The 20,502-nt window shown below is 33.5% G+C and overlaps 1 protein-coding gene across 2 annotated transcripts in view; it reads right to left on the reverse strand.

The window, feature by feature from the left end:
- The window catches only part of LOC129219290 (V-type proton ATPase subunit C 1-B-like), a 91,936-nt gene that overhangs the window by 48,278 nt on the left and 23,156 nt on the right, over positions 1-20,502 (reverse strand). For both annotated transcript variants that reach the window (XM_054853627.1, XM_054853628.1), the window contains exons 4-5: positions 20,009-20,195; positions 19,744-19,842 (exon numbers count right to left, since the gene is read on the reverse strand). In XM_054853627.1, the coding sequence (XP_054709602.1) occupies positions 19,744-19,842; positions 20,009-20,195 (286 nt within the window). The remainder of the gene's footprint in view (positions 1-19,743; positions 19,843-20,008; positions 20,196-20,502) is intronic.

Raw genomic sequence — 20,502 nt, forward strand, 5'->3', positions numbered from 1 at the left:
TTCAAAATAGGAAATTTTAAAAATAAACTTTAAAATTAAGCGTGTGGAAAGGAAAGTTTTTTCTCGTTCCATATTATTTCTTTATTTATTTATTATTATTTTAAATTTTATTTATTTATTTATTTATTTTTTTGCTTATTCTATCAATTTCAGTGACTAAAAGTAGGTAGCACTTTTGACTGAAGGAAACAACCTCACTGGTGCTACGCTGGATTTTTTTTTTTTTTTTTTTTTTTTAGACCAAGACCAACAACGATTCAAACAAATTACTGGTTTTTAACAAGTAAACAATCAAAATTAAAAGTCAATTCAGCAATGATTATGCCCATATACTATATCAGTATGGAAGATTGGATGGGCGGGGGGGGGGGGGGGAGCTAAATGCATCCTTTGGATTTCCTTTGCTTGGTAAAAGGAAAATACAATACAGCCAGAAATACGATACTGGCAGAGCTCCAAGGATGCGGCATAGAAAGCCTTAAAAAACGAAGGCAATATACAGGGTTAGCATCCCGGTTTTAAAAATTTATGTTTCATAAACTCGTACACTTAGCACTATAAATGATCATAAACTGCCCTAGTTTCTTTTCACTCACAAATGTAAGATGTGCCCTTTCACAACGCGACACACATCTAACATACATTTTGGAGTGTTTTACTGTCAATTTTTCGTATTGCTACACTTACGTGAACTTTCAGTTTGTATAATGTTGTCGGCAATGGTGGTGTATAAACACTGTCTTTGACGAAACCCCTTAAAAACAATCACGCGGGGTTTGGTGATCTGGCTAGCGAACGCATAAAGGGTAAATCATCATCACCTGCACGGCCAATCTAGCGTTGTGGATCGTCAGTGGCGCAGCAAAGTGGGGGGTTTAAAGGTCTTAGATTTAACCCTTAGAGGTCTTAGATTTAACATTATTGCCAATCTTAATATAGTAGTTAATACAACGTGTAAGGACTCGTGACCAAAAAACCCCCCACCAGAAGGAATAGTTGGCTGCGCTAGTGCGGAACGTGCATGTTTAAGTAGTTACATACATTTAAAAAAAAGGGACAGTTTATCTTTATTTTATGTATCATTTATAGTGGTATGTGTAATACTTTATGAAATATAAATTTTGAAAACTGGGATATTCTTTTATGCTACCCCTGTACTATGAGAAAATTTACAAACACGTTCTCCCTTATTTACTCAATTCCGTGGCGGCATCTTTACCCGATAAGAAACATCCCGCTTTTAGTTAAGGGTATGTGTCCAGAAAGACACCCGGTCCAGCTGGTAAAACAGTTTATTGCCTAACCCCTCTCATGTATCACGAAGGATGTCTCCATTTTCGATTAAAAGCAAGGGTTCCTCAGGGCAGAGCTCTCCCGCAGCGGAAGCGCATCCGTTCTATTTTGAGTGACCGCATGGAAAAAGAACCGCACACCGGCCGCTTGTCACTCTTTTTTAACGAGAAGGGAATGAGGAATCGTCCGCCGCGCGTGCGGTATCGGCTGCACGAGAAGCCGTACCGAACGGAAATGAAATTTAAGAACAAGCACCGCTCAACAAATCTATCCGAACGCTAAGATAGTGGACAGACCAAAGGAATTGTCGGACCCTTTCAATTATAGCTTATAGCATACAGATGGTCAAAAGGGGAAACGACAGGAAGTCCGGGGAAACAAGCCAAAGAAACACTCCGACAAAAATTATTGATTGCATTATGAAATTTTAGGCGAAAAAATCATGCTTCCGAGTGTAACTGTATGTTACGTATTTGTAGCGTTATGCTATAAACCCAAAAATAAAGCAATGGTCTTTGTTTAAATTCCATACGAAACTACTTTTGATACGTTTGGATCAATAAAAAACTGTTCATGGGCGTTGAGATAAATTTTATCCGACTTGGACTGCTGTTCAAATCTCTGGACACGACCACAAAACTAAGTAGAAACTTTTTCTTCGCCATTGCAATAGCAATATTAAGGAATAATTATTTCCTAAATACTGAGAGAAAAAAAATTTATTTTTCACTATAACTTCCAAAATTCTAATGGTATGTGGGGGCAGAAGATATTATTCGATCAAAAAACTATTTTACCCAGCAAGAACAGTTTTACACACTATTAAAGTAGCGATGTAAAAAAGTGTTTTTCGGCCCGACCTACTGTATATACTTAATGTCTAAGATTTTGTTAGAAAGAAAACATTTTGCAATTCAAGAAAATGTAAACTCCTCTAAGTTGCTAACATTTTAAATACACATTTAAATTAAAAGTTGCCATTTTTTACAGACTCTTGTTTTCCATAAACTTATTACCCTATTATGAGAATTCAGTAAATGCATTCATCTATTTTTTCTTTCATGCAGTCTTTTATGTAATTTTTTCAACCCAAATCAAATTTTGATGTCTTTTTCAAGCATGTTTTATAGAATATTCTTTATTTAAACTAAAAGAATCTAAATACAGTTTAAGATTAAAAACCTCTTCTTTCAATCCTTGAGAAATGAAACTAATTCTATGAATATATTTTATGTTTCAAAAAGTTGTTAACAAAAATGGTCTGTTAAGAAAAGGGGACCAAGGATGACATTAACGTTATATTTTGAACTGTGGAATTAAATATGACTTTCTTGTAATTGCCGTGGAGCATCGTTTATATGAGTAATAATATCAAAGAAAAAAAAAGGGAAAATAAATGCAGAAAGTAAATTAAATGAAACCTTCTTGTACCCCCCCCCCCCCCCCTCCTTTTTTTTTTTTTTTTTTTTGATGCTGAAGTTTTGCAGATTTTTCCTTAGTTTTCAAGTGTCTCATCATTTTAACCTCCCCCGATAAATTTAGTCAAATTCTTTTAAAATGTTTTTACTCTTTTTTTCTCCAAGATATACTTGAGACGGGTAAGGAGAAGCTTAAGCGAAACAACGCAAAACAAAAATTAAAACAGGATGTGTTCTAATAAGTAAATAATGCTTAATTGCAGTGTAACAATGAAACATATCGCAGATGTTGACCACCCCGCAAAAAGAATTACTCCATTTCAGTGTAATCCATTACACGTACACTGGTTCTTCCAACTAATCCCACCCCACCCCACTAACAAATATGAAAAGTAGCCTCAGAACAAATGCAACCAGACGTCCCGTTTGGAACGCGGCTGTCCCGTTTTTGAATTGTTTGTCCCATTGCCCCAACAGACAGCTTCTGGGTGCCCTTTTGTCCCCTTTTACAAAGTTTAAAACTTATTTTCCTACGGAATAAACATAAATACCTTTGTGCTGAGATTGTACAGTTACATTCAACGTTAAAAGCACAAATACAAAATAGATCTGCTGACACGTGTTTTGGGGTTACCAAGAAACCTTTTTCAATGAAAAAAATATATATAAAGAAATAACTTATGCATGATTCATAAGCTCTGTTTTTTTTTTTTTTTTTTTGGAAAAGGTTCCTTGTAACCCCAAAACACGTGTCATCAGATATGTTGTGTAATTATGCTTTCAACGTTGATGTAATTGTACTTTTTTCTTATTGTTGATGATGTTATTCGTAATTTTGTACATAAGTTGGGTTTAGAGTATAATCTTTAAAAAAAAAAATAGTAGAAAAATAATCATTATTACTAACGTGCTTATTGCTAATAAGTATGTGAATTAGTTTAATAATTTATTACAAAAATTTATTAAAAATGAAGTACTTAAATAAAGACGTTGAAAGGATTCATTTTCAACAATCACTTGCTGTTATAAAGGAAATTGCTCCTCTGACAAATATAAAAATTATTGAATTTATGTTTTATAACCTTTTAATTCCCAATAAATATTACTTTGATAAATAAAATAAAATTTTAATTTTTTCCCTACCGCATTTCAATTAAATCGCGTAAATAAACCGACGTTCCGTTTTGAGTTTTTTAAAATATGGTTACATTACTAAAATATGGTTACCTACTCTCTGCGTCACTGTGAAGTGTTTGGGTGAAAATCCAGCCAAAAGAGTCCTAAAATGTAAATTTGCCAAAAACTTGTGAAAAGTGCATTTTATAATAACTGATTAACTAGAACAGTGGTTCCTAACCTTTTTCACGTCATAACCTCTTTTTCAGCAACTAAACAGCCTGCGACCCTATGTGTTCGGCACATATTTATATGTGTGTTGAGAATGCGCAGACATTGTGCATATTTCACACTAGTTGTACCCGCACGGCTTTTCCCGTAATAGAAAAATTAAAAGGTCTTTTGGTTCGCCTGTATATTTACAAATAATGTGTGGTGAATTTTCTCGCCAATTGGCTTGTACCCATGTTACGGTTCAACGTTACGATAATTTTGTATCTCGCGAATTGGCTTGTGACCATGTTACGGTTCCACGTTATGATAATTTCATAATTTACTCGTCCATCGTATGACAGTTTTGTTCTTAAAATTGGAATAGAAAAAGAACCACACCGAATTTTCGAAAAATCGCTACGAGTTGCACACCCCCACGCTAAAAACTTTGTGCCAAATTTCATGAAAATCGGCCGAACGGTCTAGGCGCTATGCGCGTCACAGAGATCTAGACATCCTACAGACATCCAGACATCCTCCGGACATCCAGACAGAGAGACTTTTAGCTTTTTTATTAGTAAAAAGATAATAACACAAGATGCTTGAAGCGTTATTCTATTTATGCTTAATGGGGGTAACGCAAAATGATTTTAGAAATTAAAAAAAAACATCTCAAAATGAGATGAATTTACTACTCATGAATTTTTTTTTTGAAACTTAAATTCTAAAAACGAAATTTTATGCGATCTTTAATTGCGTGAAGGGGATAGTAGGCACTCCACTGAAATTTTTTTTCGAAATTAACTCCTAAAAGCTTATTTTTAGACTATTTTTGATGAAATTAAGGGACAGGATGGGGTTCGGGGTTCTTCCGGGAATATTTCCAAAATTTAGTCTGAAAAACGCAATTATAGCCCATCTTTGATGATAAGCGTTGGCGTTTACAGAATCTCTCACCGAAATTATTCCAAATCGAAGTTCCAGAAAGGAAATTTTAGATGATGTTAGAGGTTAGACTCCTTCGCAGAAATTTGCAGGGATGGAAGTCCCTAAACCAAAATGCAGAATAATCTTTGAGGACGTTGGGGGATAAGGTACTCTGGTATAAGGGGGGGGGGGCTCCTGCAACTCCCTAGGCCCTCTTCTGGATTCGCCCCTGCACTCAAGTATTGATGCTACTCTAAAATGGGACTTTTTTCCCCTATGCATTTTAATATTTAAACTATGCAATGAGATATTTTAAATGTAGGGATAATGTCACGATCCCCTTGGGGGTCGCAACCCACTGATTGGGAACCCCTCTAGAGCATTGGATAACATCTCTTTCTCCACCTCTCATTGGAAACATCTCTTTGGAAAACATGTTTCTTATACAATGTGAACAGGCTAGAGTGGAAGTTGAAATTTTTTAGCGAGTTAGGGACATTTTTTGCGTTTCTGCCAAATTATCATGTTTATATGCAGACTTTTTACAAATTTACTATTCAATAATTTAACAGTAAATGAGTTCTACGTACTAAATAAAGTATGATCTTTGTTTTAAAAGTTGTTTTTACATAACTAGTTTTTTTTTAATGCTATAAAAATAAATAAAACTTTTATGGAAGTACTTTTAAGAGAAGTTTTATGTAACATTTTAAAAGAGGAAGCATTTTAACGTGTTGCCTCCCGATGCTAGCTATTTGGAGACAAGGGTTTTGTTGTATACAGTCTCAAGAATTATATTCCAAGAAAAAAATGTTGCCCTAACTTGTCCCCCCCCCCTTAAAAAATAAATAATTAAAAATAGTGTGCATCTGAAAATCTTACTACAAGATCGAGTTTTTAAGCAAATTTAGTACTTAAGATCTACTAAACTTATGATAATTATGTTTACATACAAAGTATTACTTGAAGTATTACATTATTTATCATATCAATGGAAAACAAAGATGAGGAAACGTGTTTTTTGGGCTGTAAGAAACCATTTTATCAATGCTTAATAGATGAATTCATATGTGAAAATCAAGATAACAATTTTAAAATTATTCTATAATTCACATCTTAATGCATTGACAAAATGTCCTTTTGTACTCGTAAAGTAAATATCTGCAATTTTATTTTGCTTTATGCGCTTATTTTCGCGTTCATAAGTAGATTTTTTTCACTAGTTATTTATGTGGTTTCGTAATTTCAAAAAATGTATTTTTTTTTTTTATTTGCAGGCTAGTACATATTTTATTCAATAAATTTATTGTTACTTTTGGAAATAAGAAGTAATTGACTAAAGAGGTTTTCTTTCGTGAAATAGGGTGGCATAATCAAATAATAAGCATTTTTTAAATATTGTTTCTAGTAATGTTACCACACAATCATGATTTCATAAACAATAAAATCGTGGGTGCGTTATTAGTTATGGGATAATTTTTGTGCTCGCTTAGCAATGACAATAGGTATTTACTCCCAAGTTTGTAGCAATATTATTTTTAATGGATTAAGATGCATTACATATAATAAAGCTAATACGCATATATACACTCAGGCATTAATTGGGGCCTTAGCAACCCGCTAGAGTTTGCAGCATAATATTTTAAGACATATACGAAACTTTTCCAAGCATTTAAATCACGCTCGACCCCACCCTCAAGAAATCTGGTACGTACATTAGGGTGGGCCAAAATTAGCCAAAAAAAAAATTTTTTTTCGAAATCAATTTTTGGATAGCACGGAAAAGTTGAGTAATGAGCTAGTTAGCACTCACGAAAAATTTCTTGGACATTAAAGAATTTCTAGATGGCCCTATTTGACACTGAAAAATCAAAAAAAAAAAGGAAAAATGAATTTTTGTCAAAAATTTTTTTTTTAAATACATTTCAAATATTTTGCTGGACTGCATCGAAACTGTTATATAATGAGCCAGTTCATGCCTATAAAATGTTTAACTGATTTTAATGAACATTTAACCGCACCTTTCTGGCATCAAAAATTAAAGAAAAATTTGATTTATAATACCTCATGCATAATGAATATTATTTTTTCTAATAATATTGTCTCTTGTTATCAAATGATGGAAGTTCTTTCCTAGCTTGAAGTTTGGCACGAATATGTCCATCTCGTGCAGTTTCACCACAAACTTTTATTGCAGCTTTGGTTATTCGTTTCACACAACGTTTCACAGCTTGCGTGTGACAATGAAATTTCTCGAAAGTTAACTCTGTAGGCTGTTCTTTGCACATTTCTTTCAAGTCTTGGTCTTTTAGATGAATTGTAAAAGGTGACTCTGTTACAACACAGTTTGCCCAATCAACTAAATCAACATAATCAACTGCTTCAAAATTGAGTTTAGAACGCTTAAAACATCGTACACCATCCGTGCTCTTCGTCTTCTTATTTCTAGAGTTCAGAATGCGCCTAACAGCTAATTCCCGAATGTATTTTCTTGAGTCAAACAACATTGTCAACAGTAATTGTTCGGGATGAGCGAAATATGCATTATTTGAAAAAAACTTTGAAAATTTCTCCTTAACGTTGTCTGGAAACTGCCTTGCAAGAGAAATAATTTTTCAAAAATGATGGGCACCATACTGGCAGTTCGGTTTTATTTTTATTTCAAACCACATTGGAGCATAAACTAACATTACATACTTTACAAGCAGTGTAAGATTTTCTGATGGAGTTGGAGTGCTTATATACAAGCGTAACAAACGGTTTGCAGTTGTCAACCATCGCGCATGACTGAGTTTGCCTGGGCTACTGTCAGCCACGCTAGAAGGACAACTACCATCTTTTACGGCAAGACAGATTCTATACAAATATTGTTGTTCAGTTACTTAAATTTTGTATACCTTTCATGTCCAAAACCAGAAGATTGCAGTCAATTTTATTAAATTTGACCACCGGATTTTCTTTACAATCTCTAAGAAGTTGTCCAATAGCTCCAGAATATGAATGTGATCCCTTTGTGCAACCGTCAAATTCCAGAATAAGATACCTCAGTGGCAACGCATTAGTATGCAGCAGAAATACACTGTTAAAAATTTTCCGGAAAATTTACGGTAATTGTTTCTGGCATCCATGTTGCCAGTAACTATTACCGTAAAAATCGAATGTTACTGTAAAATTTTACGGTTTCCTCGGTAGGCCACAGCAACCAATTGGAACTGGGATCGCTTATTTTTCCGGCATAAATCAGCAATGCGTTAAGTCCGCCATTTTACAGTAACAATTACCAGAAAAATCTTCCTGAATTTTTAACAGTGTATGTTCCACTGTAAAGGTCGTTTGAGATATGTCTCAAGTAAACGAATTAGCCCACATACCCATCCCGTATTTACATTTGTTCCGTCGCATCCAATAACCGATAAGTTAAGCAAGCTCATATTATACTTTTTTTGCAAAGCCTATTATAAATTGCGAAATTTCTTTAGCACTTTCACTGTTAGCGATAAATGATCGATATATTTGCTACCTGGTTCTTCTATCAGTACTACATGTGCTTCATATGCTAATTTTTGATGGCCAGATGTCTTTTGAAAAGGGTGTCATCTTTGTGGCCGTCAAAATACAAACTCTTTATAACTGCCCCTTTAACTGCTCTTAAAACTTTTTCTCTTAGCTCGTTCTTTTTTTTATCAACTTCCCTCCTTACTTTGTTTTTATTGACTACAGTCGACTCCTGCTACAACTCGATTCGACTTACGGCTATAACGCGAAATGGCTATAACGCGAATTTTTCACGTGTAACAATTTTAGAGCTAACGCGAATTTTTCGACTACAACACGAAATTTTTTGGAAGGAAGTATCAGTTTCGTTATTGGATACTAAATATTGATTAAGTGAATGTTATTACATCCCTTTAAGAATCACTGACAGTCAAAGTTCCCGCTACAAACTAGTCTAGTGCATCAAATAACCACTCATCATCTTTATCATCTTTTTTTTTTATTCTAAATATAAAAGTTTATGAAACAATCTCACCTTCATCTAAAGTTTGTGAAAGTGGGAAGAAAAAGAAAGTTTCTGATAAAAAAATTTAAAAAGGCTAAGATTATCGATATGCTTGAACAACTACGAAACCTCGACGGTAGCACGACAATAAGTATGAGTTAATCTTCCATACGTACAACTAAAAGTCAAAACAAAGAGATATCCGTAAAAGTTCATAACTTAGTTTTAATATTGAAGCTTGGAGAGCAGTTTAACAAAGTAAATATTATGAAAATTTAACTGCTCTTGTAACGTGGATTAATAACCACAAATTGAAACGTTATAAAAGAAAAGGCGCAACCGTACTTAAAAATATATTAAAAAAGAATAACGATCTGATCATGGAGCATAAATCCCTATCTTTCTTTTTTAACTCTTAAATATTGTTGCTTTATCTACTGTACTATTATAGTGCATCATTTTGATTTTACTACATGCTGTGCGTACCGTGTTTTATTTTATGTCTTTCATTCCCATTGGTCATTCGTTTTGTGCATCTTAAAGTATTTCATGTTGAATAACAGTTATTTATTTTTTAGATGCAGTAAAAATTTAGTTCTTTATGCAAGAAGCTGTAGTGTATGGTTAAGGAATGCTTTACAGTAGTTTGAGGGGTGTTTATAAGGGAGGAAACGGGGTAGGGGGATCGCCCTCAGAAAATATTCGAAATTGGCGTATAAAAAATAGCTATAATTAATCTTTGGTTGTGTTTGGTTGCAAGGACAAAAGAGTCGGAAACATTCAAGGTCCATGGAGAAATTTTCAATATTGACGTCAAAAATCGCAATTATAGGAAATTTTTCGAGACTTGAGGGGAAAAGTAATGTTGAAGTTCTTTAAAAAAAAATTTTCAAAATTGATGTCAATTTTCAGCTATTTTTTGACCTTATCTTATGAAGGATCGACGCTCTTCCCGAAATTTTTTCTGAAACAGAAGTTTTAAACACGCAATTTTGGGTTATCTTTGTTGACGTTGCTGGAGGGAGGGAGATTCGGTCGTCTCCTATCGAAAGTTTTCTAAATTTAAGTTAAAAATTCAAATTTAGGCTGTCTTTGGTGACAGTAGGGGGTTTAGCATCTTTCATCCGCTAATTTATCGACACTATTGTTTCACAAACACATTTTTGGTTATATTTGGACAAGATAGGGGAAACGGGAAAATGTTCCGAACTGAAATATTTTTCGGAACTAAAATCAATTTTAGGCTATTTTTATGAAGGAAGGGTTCTGGAGCTCCCAAGCGGATATTTCTAAAAGCGCAATTGTGTAATATCTTTGGTGACGTTAAGGAAACTGGAAAGGTTCAGCAGATCTTTCTGAATATTTTTCGATATTAATGTCTGAAAAATACAACTAAAGACTTTTCTCCACCTCACCTCGGCAATTGATGGGGAATGCCTGTCGGAATTTTTTAGAAAGAACGAATTTTTTTTAGAAATTGAAGTCTCAAAATCGTATTTTATAGGCATTGTTTGATATTGAAGGTACAAAGAGCGGGCGGGGATTCATTGTGCCCCCACGAACTGTTTTTTGAAACTGAAGTCAATTTCAGGCTAGTTTAGGCAGGAAGGGTTTGGTGGCTCCACGGAACCATCTAAGGACGAAATTTTGAGCTATAGTGATTACGTTGGAGAAAAGGGGGACCCGGGGTATTTCCCCGATAGTTCTTCGAAACTGATGATTGAAAAATGCAATTTTAGTTTGTTTTTGAATACGTTAAGTGAGAGGGGATGAGTTTTTTGGCCTCTCTAGAGATGCTAATTCAGACAATCTTTGAAAGTAATGTTAGGCAATGGATTTCAGGGCCCTCTACCACAAAAATTTTGAAACAGAAATTCGAAAAATGCCATTGAGCAATATTTGATGACGTTAGGAAGGGCTGTCCCCAGACAAGACACTTTGGATTTTGGAGCCATCCTTTTTAAGCTATGTTTGATTAAAATAAGGTAGAAAGGATGAATAAAAGACATAATTGGATCCTCAAGATCTGTGGCTCAACTAGCGAAATTTTCCAAACAGTTTGAAGCCTCCTTTTGTCTCGTCAAGGAGGTGATGGCATCCTTTTTGATCTTCGTTTTGGAGCCAAACTTAAATTTATTACCCGGGGCAAGGGCCCTGTCCTCCTACCTGATCTGAAACTGGGCAGTTCATTCGTGATTCTAATTAGAAAAAATTGTTGTAAAGGGGGAAAATTAAAAATTTTAGTTCGTAAATCATATATGTTTGAAACTCAGGGGAGTCGCAATTCTCCATTGTCTCTCTAGTCTCCACACATCCACGACTGTTGAACACATAATTTGTTGTTTGAAATATTTGCGAGAGTATCTTATCAGTATAGTATTTTTTATGTAAAATATTTCTTCATTGTTTAAGAGTCAATAAAAGCTTGGGGGAGGCGGGGGTAAGCATTAGAAGGCACCCTTTCATGCTTCGGGGGGGGGGAGATTTCCGTCATTGCGCCTCCCTTGTATCCATGCCTGATTACCAGTTCTGTCACAAATTTTGCAACCAAATGAAGCATGTGTGCAAAGAGTTGATATTAATGGATGAATGACCAACACAATGTGCTCTAACATTCCATTTTTCTCAATATGCTTTGCTGTTGGTTTACTTACTTTGATAACTGAACATTTAAAATTCAGCATATTTATTCGACTTATTATAAGTTATCTTGTGAGAAATTCTTGAGGAATTTTGATTGATTAAAAGAATTATATGATGCAGCCTGCAGCCGCCCCTTGCTTTGACCGCCCGCGAGCGGTGCACACCGCAAACCTGCTAGGATCGACCCTATTTATTTGCATTCTAGTGACCTGATAGCATCAGCGTCTAATCATGTTCTAAAATGTTGGAAGAAATAAAGCATCGGGAGGAGATAAATCTTTTCCAGGTCCAAATAGAAAACCATTTGTGCTTGCTCGCGTTTCTTTTTCACACGTTTCTCCATAACAGTCGTGTTGTATCCCGAAACAAAAAAAAAATAATAATGCAATGACATTCAGAATTTCTCTTTAACAAACGTTCTCCAGTGAACAATTGAATGCTCAGAATTTCGTTCTGATTGAAGCGCAGAGCACAGCCGGTCGGGAAACTTCTTTCCCCCAAGATGGACACTGGGACACAAGAGAGGAACCCTTTAATTGCTAATACTCCCAGCTGTGGAGGTGTAGAATTACAGCGTTTCCTGTCAGGGGGTTTCGTCTCTAAGTGGGTCGTAAAATCGAGAGGAAGAAATGACTTGAGAAAAGGAATATTTACTTTCAATTCAATTGGTCAGTTTAAAGGACTTCAGAGGATTTACATTTTTTTTAATACTCAAGGGCTCTATTTGTCAAATACATATAAAATAGTTATACCATAATCTTAGGAATAAAAAAAACAGTTGAGCGCCGTTTATTAACCAGGAGAAACAATTAGAACCAAAGATTAAAACATTAGCATCTTGTATAACTATTTTTTATTTGAGTGTGTGCATTTTTAAAAATTGGCGAACAAATGTGGCATAAAATTGATTGAATTTTCAAAGTGTTTTCTAAATAACGCATTACGTAACATTTCAGTATTTACTTATTTCGAAACTACTTTTTTCAAAAAAATCATTTTTTCCTTGTTTCAGTCTAAAAGGAGCATAGCTAAATATTCTACGAAATGTATAAAAGACTTTGAGGGTTGCAAATAATTCACTGACAGATACTTCTACTGTTTGCTAAAACTAGTTTCAAACTTTTATTTTTGACCACCCCCCCCTTTTTTTTTTTTTTGAAAAAAGTGCATTTTTGCCCTTTTTTTCAGTTTTTCAAAGCCTAATAGGGCTGGCTAAATATTAAACACATTTAGAGAAATGTTTTGAGGGTAATAACAGGCCCATGTAGCAACTTTTCCGCACTATCCAAAAACAGATTTCGAAAAATATATATATATATATATATATACATATATATATATATATATATATATATATATATATATATATATATATATATATATTTTCTTTTTTTTTTTTTCGGCCCACCCTAATGTACATCCGGTCAAAGATCGAGGATCGGGGGATCAAGTGATTCAGACCAAGTTCATGCAGAAAAGAGAGCTACTCATAACAAACCGATTTATTATTTGTAAAAATGGAGAAAGAATTCATGAGATTAAAATTGTACGAATTGCTTCAATCGATAAAAGCTTGAATTTTTGGAGAGTTAAGTTGCTAGTATGACCAAGTGTCCAGATGCTGATTGAAACTTACTCAACAATTCACTAAAACATTTTCAACATTATAGTTAAAGAACGCACGGATTTCGGCACGAAAGATAGCGAAGAGATTTCTATAGTGTAATGTTTTTTTATTGAAAGGTAGCAGTAAAGTGTTCATCCTTCCTTCACCTGACTCTTGGCCCCCTCAAAAATTGAATAATACTCAAAAATACTCCGTCAAAATTTTACACGTATGCAATCTTACATACATCACCTATCTTTTTCTTGCGTTCACTAATACTAAAACAACGTTTTTGAACAATGTGTATACATTAAAAATACGTTTATTTATTTACTGATATAATAAATCAAGTGTAATGACAAACATAAAGCGAGCGAAACTCAACAAAAAAAGATTGTAGCTTAAAACGCGCGAAAATATTCTTGGCCAATATTTTCATTCAAATACGCCACTGAGGCGTCATATATAAACGATGTGATTTTATGTTAAAGCGATTATATCAAACCATGGGTCGTATCAATTTATCACGTGAATTTATTTCACTGTAACTTCATCAAATATGACATGTCTTCAGGTTTTTCAGGCGAACTCTATACCACCTCAACAAAAAAAAAATCAAAAGTCAATGCATGATCCATTTTGTGAGTATAATAAACGGTGTACCTTTATATTAAAACGATTACATTAACCGATGCGCCTATGTATAACTTTATGTAGTGTTTTGATTCTGCAGTGAGCAATTTTAGCAAAATTAACAGCATAAATGTAACGATATATTTCCTTCTGACTATAAAACAGTAATTTAGAATTATTTCACGAATTTGGTTTGCAAACGCTTTATACAGCGCAATCGTTTAAAACTGGCTTCGAAACGCGGTAAACGTCTTTGTATATAAAAAAACCAGAGAAGTTCACCGCGTTATGAAGCCGTTTAAAACTGGCTTCAATACGCGGTGAACTTCTCCGTGGCTTCGAAACTCGGTGAACGTCTCTCTCTCTCTCTCTCTATATATATATATATATAAGAAAAGAATTAAAACTCACTGAATTTTAATTAAATTGAAATTCTTTTCTAAATCCTGCTGTATAGCAGCACCTACTAGGGATACTAGTTCTGTCTCTTGTCCCAAAGCAGAGGAGAGGTTCTTCTACCATTTGATCAGATTATTTCAAAATTTTTAATTTTGGCATTTAACATCTCTTTGCTTCTCACTGCCAAAATTGCAAAATATTATGATGGTTACGAAGGAAAGAAAATGGTTTTATGAATCAGTTTTCTAACCCTGTTTTTTTTTTTTTTTTTTTTTTTTTTAATTTCAAATTATAAGTTGCACTATTTATGTTAAACATTATTGTAGTTACAAAAAATGATTTTTCTTTCTTTTAAAAGAAAATGTTTGTTAGTTTATTTAGACATGATGCAAATACAAGATGGACATGAAAATTTTCATGTCTTTTTCTGTTTGAGATAATTCAGATCGTTTTGAATTTTTATAGCTCAATGAAAGCCTACCTATGATGTACCTTTCTCAAATACTTTCCTCAGACATCTATTTCCTTACTTAAGGAGAAAAAATGCATATTATTTCTTTAGAAGGAAAAAAGTCATAGTTAGTTTCTATATTATTCATCTAACTTCTGACAAAGTTTTTTTAAAAATGATAATCTAAATGAAATCAGAAAAAAAATCAACTAATTTAAATTTTCGATTGGGTTGGTTGTTTTTTCCGCAAAATGCTTTATTTTTATTTTTTCCAGGACAGTGGCAAAAACTGGAGAAAACCTAATAAAACTTATAAAAACTGAAAAATTGTCTGTGTTATAATAATGTAGAAAATAACAACATAGTTTTTTTATATAATCTAATTAAAAAAGACAGCTGAGATTACGTTTTTCATTAATATTAATTTATAATTAAAATAATTTAACATAATGCTCAATAATGCCGAATATTTTCCTAATTAGAGGGCATAAAACTTACTGACGACAATTTAAATAATTTTTTAGCAAAGTTAGAGCCCCCTAGACATGAAACAACACCCTTATCCAGCATTACATTTGTATTACTTAATATATTGCACAAAATATGAGAAAACGAGATATATTAGACGGAATCCATATCACATTAATTATATATTGGGAAATAAAGTACACACACACATACACATGCAGTTCTCACACTACTACTAACCTATGAAAATAGCTCAACTTGAACTTGTTCAATGATGAATTAATTTCCAGTTAGTGACCGTATGTACCCCCTTTCTTCCTCTACATTTATCCTCAAAGGTAGTATGCATACAGTTTAAAAAGCTAGTAGTACGTTGTTGAACACCATTAGAGATGTATTTATCCCCTAGTAAAAATACAGTGATTTATACTTTACAGTTTGCGTTTAAGGTTAAATAGAGATAAACTTTCTTAGGTGATTTTAAACCTCCACTCCCTCAACTAGTACAACTACAGTCCCTAAGAAGAGCTTACCTTACTTAAAAGACATAATTTGTAAATTCTTTTGTAAGAAAAAGTTTACACGAGAACATAAAAAAGGCTCATTGCTATAATTGAAAAAAAATAACGCGATGTAGTGAAACCGCGAAAGTCAAAGCGCAAAGTAGAGAGGGACGACTGTATAGTTGTATTGCTTTTTTCAGCCTTTTTCTTTCTTCCCATATGCGTTTATTGAGTTAAATCAATTATTAACAGAACTTTAAGGATATTGAGCTACCTCTAAAAGTTAAAATTATGAGCTGAAACTCCACAATATTTATTTTTTACATAAGTGGAACCAAATGGGAGGCTAAGAATAGTAAAAATCAGAAATTTTTTTAAAAAGGCCTTTTTTGGACCACCTGGAAAACTTCCGAAATTATAGGCTCTAAAAGTGCAATTTTATAAAATCTATGATGATTTGAGGATGATAAAGCAGTGGCGTAGCTACAATTTCTGCCGCCAGGGACGGTTCCTCAATTTGCCGGCCTTTTTGATGTAAAATAGTTAACACATTAAAGAGTCAAGAGTATTTTAATAATATTTTCATAAACAAGAAAAGAAAAAATTTTTTCTCTTCTTATTTTTATTGCAGAAGAAAAAAAAAAGTAACTCAGAGCCCCACCGAAACATTCCAAATGTTAAATCAAAATTCAGAATGTTAAGCAATTTTTAGTGACGCTTATAGAAAAGATGACCAGAGCTCCCTCCATTTTTTTTTTTTTTTTTCAAAATTAAAATTAGTTTTATGCATTCTTTGGTGACGTTAGGAGGTCAGGTCTTCTCAAGAAAATGTTTCGAAACTGAAGTGTTAAAAAAGCAATTTTAGGCTATCTTTGGATACGTGAAGATATTGGGGAAAGTTCAGGAGCGCTGTTCGGAAAGCGTTTCAACAAAATTGAAAAACACGTAAATGTAGGTCTAGTAGTGTAAGAGTCTAACTCCAACAAAGATTGGATTTTTCTCATGAAATATTTTTTAACTTTAAATCAATTTTAGTCTATCTTTGATGACGTTAAAGAGAATAGGAAACGTTCAGGAGCACTCTGGAAATTTTCCGATGCCGAAGTTTCAAAAACGCAATTGTAGGCTATCTCTGACGTTTTCCAAATGTTTCCAAAAATGTTGGGAAGTCAGATGGTTTTTCTATTTCCCCTTAAGACTTTTTGAAAATGAAGTCCTAAAAACGCGGCTTCGGCCGTTGTTTGACTGACAATGCTATGAGAGAGAGTTCGAAGGGGACTTTCCCACCCGAAATCTTTTTCGAAAAACTGTTGCTCATTTTAAGCTCTTAACCACAGAGAAAAAAAGGTTTGCGGTCTTCCCTCAGACATTTCTAAAAATGAAATTTGGAGCCCACTGTAATGAGAGAGGTTAGGTAATTTCATGCACGTCGTTCACGCGTCTTAGAATGTTTCTGAAGTTTTAATTTCAAAAATCCAACTTTAAGCTATTTTTGGAAACATTAGATGAGATGGGGATTTTAAAGTTTAATGATGTTCTAAATACACAGTTTAGACTATCTTTAATCATTATACAGGGAGATTCATGGGTTTGACCGCCCTCAGGAATTTGTTGGTATTGATGTTATAAAAACTCAATAATCAATATTAGGCTAAAAGATGAGATGTGAAGGGATGGGGTGGGCATTACTCCTTAGAAATGTTTCGAGACCAAATTTGGATGATTCTCTTTTTCACTAATAGAGGTTGAAATGTGAAAGGTTTTTCCTAGAGATTATTTTACTAATTCAAAACCTTTCCTTAAAATGAATGACTAAATGTGAAACTCATTGTGTAAAGGAATTAGTTGATATAATGCAGTAGTACAAGGAATTATTATTCGAGTTGTGAATAATTTTTTAATAAAAAGAACATAAAATTCATCCTGTCTTAATGATAATTTTGTCATTGGTTTAATAACTAATCTAAGCAATTGTTTAAACATATAATGCTATTCTGAAAATGAGCAAGAAATCGCCCACCATTTGAGACCTCTCTCCTTTTACTATTATTGTCACTTTCCTTTGAAAAAATCTTTTTTTTTAATTATTTTTTTAATTTAATACGGTGGTTTCCTCAGAACTTACTTAAAATCAAGTGGTTGCTTCATCATATAATGAAAGGTAATGAAATTTATTGATTCCTTCATAACAGTTTACCTTAACAGCAAAAAATTAAATAAATGAATAAAACATGGTCCCTTGACTGTACACTACCACCTCCCTCAGTCTGTAGCTTCAGAGAAAGGAAGAGAAAAACAAACAGCAGTGCTGAGATGTATCATAAGAAAAAATATATGTTTTGTATTAGAGTAATTTTACTATCACAGTCGTACTAAAACCTTATAATTTGAAGACTTTTTTTTTTTTTTCCTCCAGCAATAGATCAAAAGCATGATTTACTGATTGGGATAACGCGTATAATTTTTTCGCATCAAAGGTGTGATGCCCCCACCACCCAAAAAAAAAAAGTGCGACCTGGGGCTGACCACCCCCTCCACCTTAAGTCAAAGTCCTAAGCCCACACCGAAAGGTCAATCCTCTCAAGGGTTTCAGCAGACCTATGTAAGGGTAAAAGGACATACACATCATAGTTAAAGGAATGCGAGACATGTTCTCAATCCTTGTTATTTTGAAGGTTCTTCTCGTCTCCAAGACACAAGAAGCACCGTCGCCCAGAGCTGATGGAAATGGTCAAGATGGTTTTATCTGACAGGCGTTACGAATCTGCGCTTTTATAGAAAAAATACTTTTAAATTCATCTGGAAATTTACTTTTGCTGAGAAAAGCTGTATCCGAAAAAAAAGTGAGAAAGTGAAGAAATAAGTTTAAATGAGATTTTTTTTCTTTGAACATACTTTGCACATGTTAAAAGGGCCCCCAGAAGCGCGGGGAACGTAGCACTTGCTACTACTGCTCTATGGCTAATTTGGCTCTGGTTGTGCACCCCAGAGCTTATTTTTGATAAGTTAATTTTAAAAAAGTTATTTAATATTTTATGTAATTTTTGGCAAATTTTAGAACTTTTCACGCACAGACCCTGTGCTAATCGTGTCACAGAAATATTTTTCATATCCCAGAGTAGAAAATTTAGTTTCCATCATGATGGGGAAAAAAAGGTTGGAAAATAAAGTTTTCGAATAGGTGAAAAAAAAACTTTTATTTTGCATTTTTCCCAAGATTTCATGTTTTTCCTCACCCTCTTCAGAAAAAAATGTTTTCCAAAAGGTGTAATAGCTTACTTTTTACAATGTTATCTCAGCAGAACAAGGAAACAAGCCATACGCTTTGCCAGAAAGGTTTACAATCTTACTTCATGACGTCAGGCCCATGTCATCTCACTAGCATTGTTTGTTTTTCATTATTATTTTTTTTTTTACATTTAAAGATTTCATTTCTTTATTTTTTCCAACTTTTTTTTTTACTTTTGGGCATTTTACTACATTTAGTTTAAGTCAAACATTAGCGCATTTTAATTCAATAAAAGCAGTGATTTTTTTTTCTCCTTGCAAACACTATATTCTTACATACTATGGAGGACACAGAGGCAGCTCTCGTTTCTTTTTTGTTCTATTTGAATTAAACGAATAAAAAGTGATGTCTTTTGCATTATTTTTGATTTTGTCAGGGCGGTAAGCTAAAATTAATAGATAGATGAATATGGAGATTGATATTGGAAGAAAGACAGTAAAAAATATACAGAGGAGGTCAAGTGCCCCCCTCCCTCCCTGCATTTGAAAAAATGCTTTCACATAATAATTTACATTGAGTTTGCACTCCTTGCTCCCCCCACTACTTGGTTCTGGAGGATTGGAGATAGATATATAAAAAAAATTATTCAAATTAATGTAGATATAGAAAATGTCGATTGATTAATAGCATTGCCAGATTTATTTAAACAGCCATCAAAGGTGGCAATCTTGGCGTTCAAAGGTGAATGACATAAAGAGCAAACTGCATCTAGCCACTTGCAGCTAGTTGATAATAAAAGAATAGCTTTAATATTATTAATGAAAAATGTAGACAGACTTCTTACCTTGGGATCACAACCAAAAGGGTAGTCAGGTATTCAGAATTTAAGATGAAGTGCTCTTTTTTCACTAAATCACCCAAAGACCTGAGAAGTAAACTGCCACTAAAAGCAATTATAAACAGATTTTCAGTCAGATGACAAAGAAATACATGTACATACAAATAAATATAAATAAGTTTAAAATATAAAATGTAATAGGTAGTTAGCCACTACAAAAATATTGAGACATCTTTCAACTGCCATAAAAATATAATATTTGAAAACTTACGTTTGCTTCCGCTCCAAATTTTGCAAACTATTTTTAAGGCTGTTGAATGAAGATGCTTTTTGTTTTAAATCAGTCTCAATTTGTTGCACTTGCTTTTGGATTATTTCAGATATATTCAATAAAGGCTGCCTTGATGGATATTTTGCCATGTCCCATGTAAATTTTGTTAAATAGGTGGACACATCCACTGCAAAACAAGTTGGGAATAAACAAAGGAAAAAAACAGTATAAAGATGTTAATGATTAATACTATGAACAAAAATAATCATCACTTTTGATAATCACGTGATTATGAAAAATTGCCAGTCAAAGGGAACGAACATGGAGACAATTAAAAGCAAAAATTGCAGACAACACAATTTTGTCTTTTGTATACAAAAATGATGAGCGCTGTCAAAAAAAAAAAAGATTGTCTGAGGAACACGTGTTTTTGATCCCATGATGTACAAAAGATATCTCAGTAAATGCCAAGAAATTGTCTGTCTGTAAATAGT

Source organism: Uloborus diversus, chromosome 3 (assembly GCF_026930045.1).
Source record: "Uloborus diversus isolate 005 chromosome 3, Udiv.v.3.1, whole genome shotgun sequence".
In the NCBI taxonomy this organism is placed as follows: Eukaryota; Metazoa; Arthropoda; class Arachnida; order Araneae; family Uloboridae; genus Uloborus; species Uloborus diversus.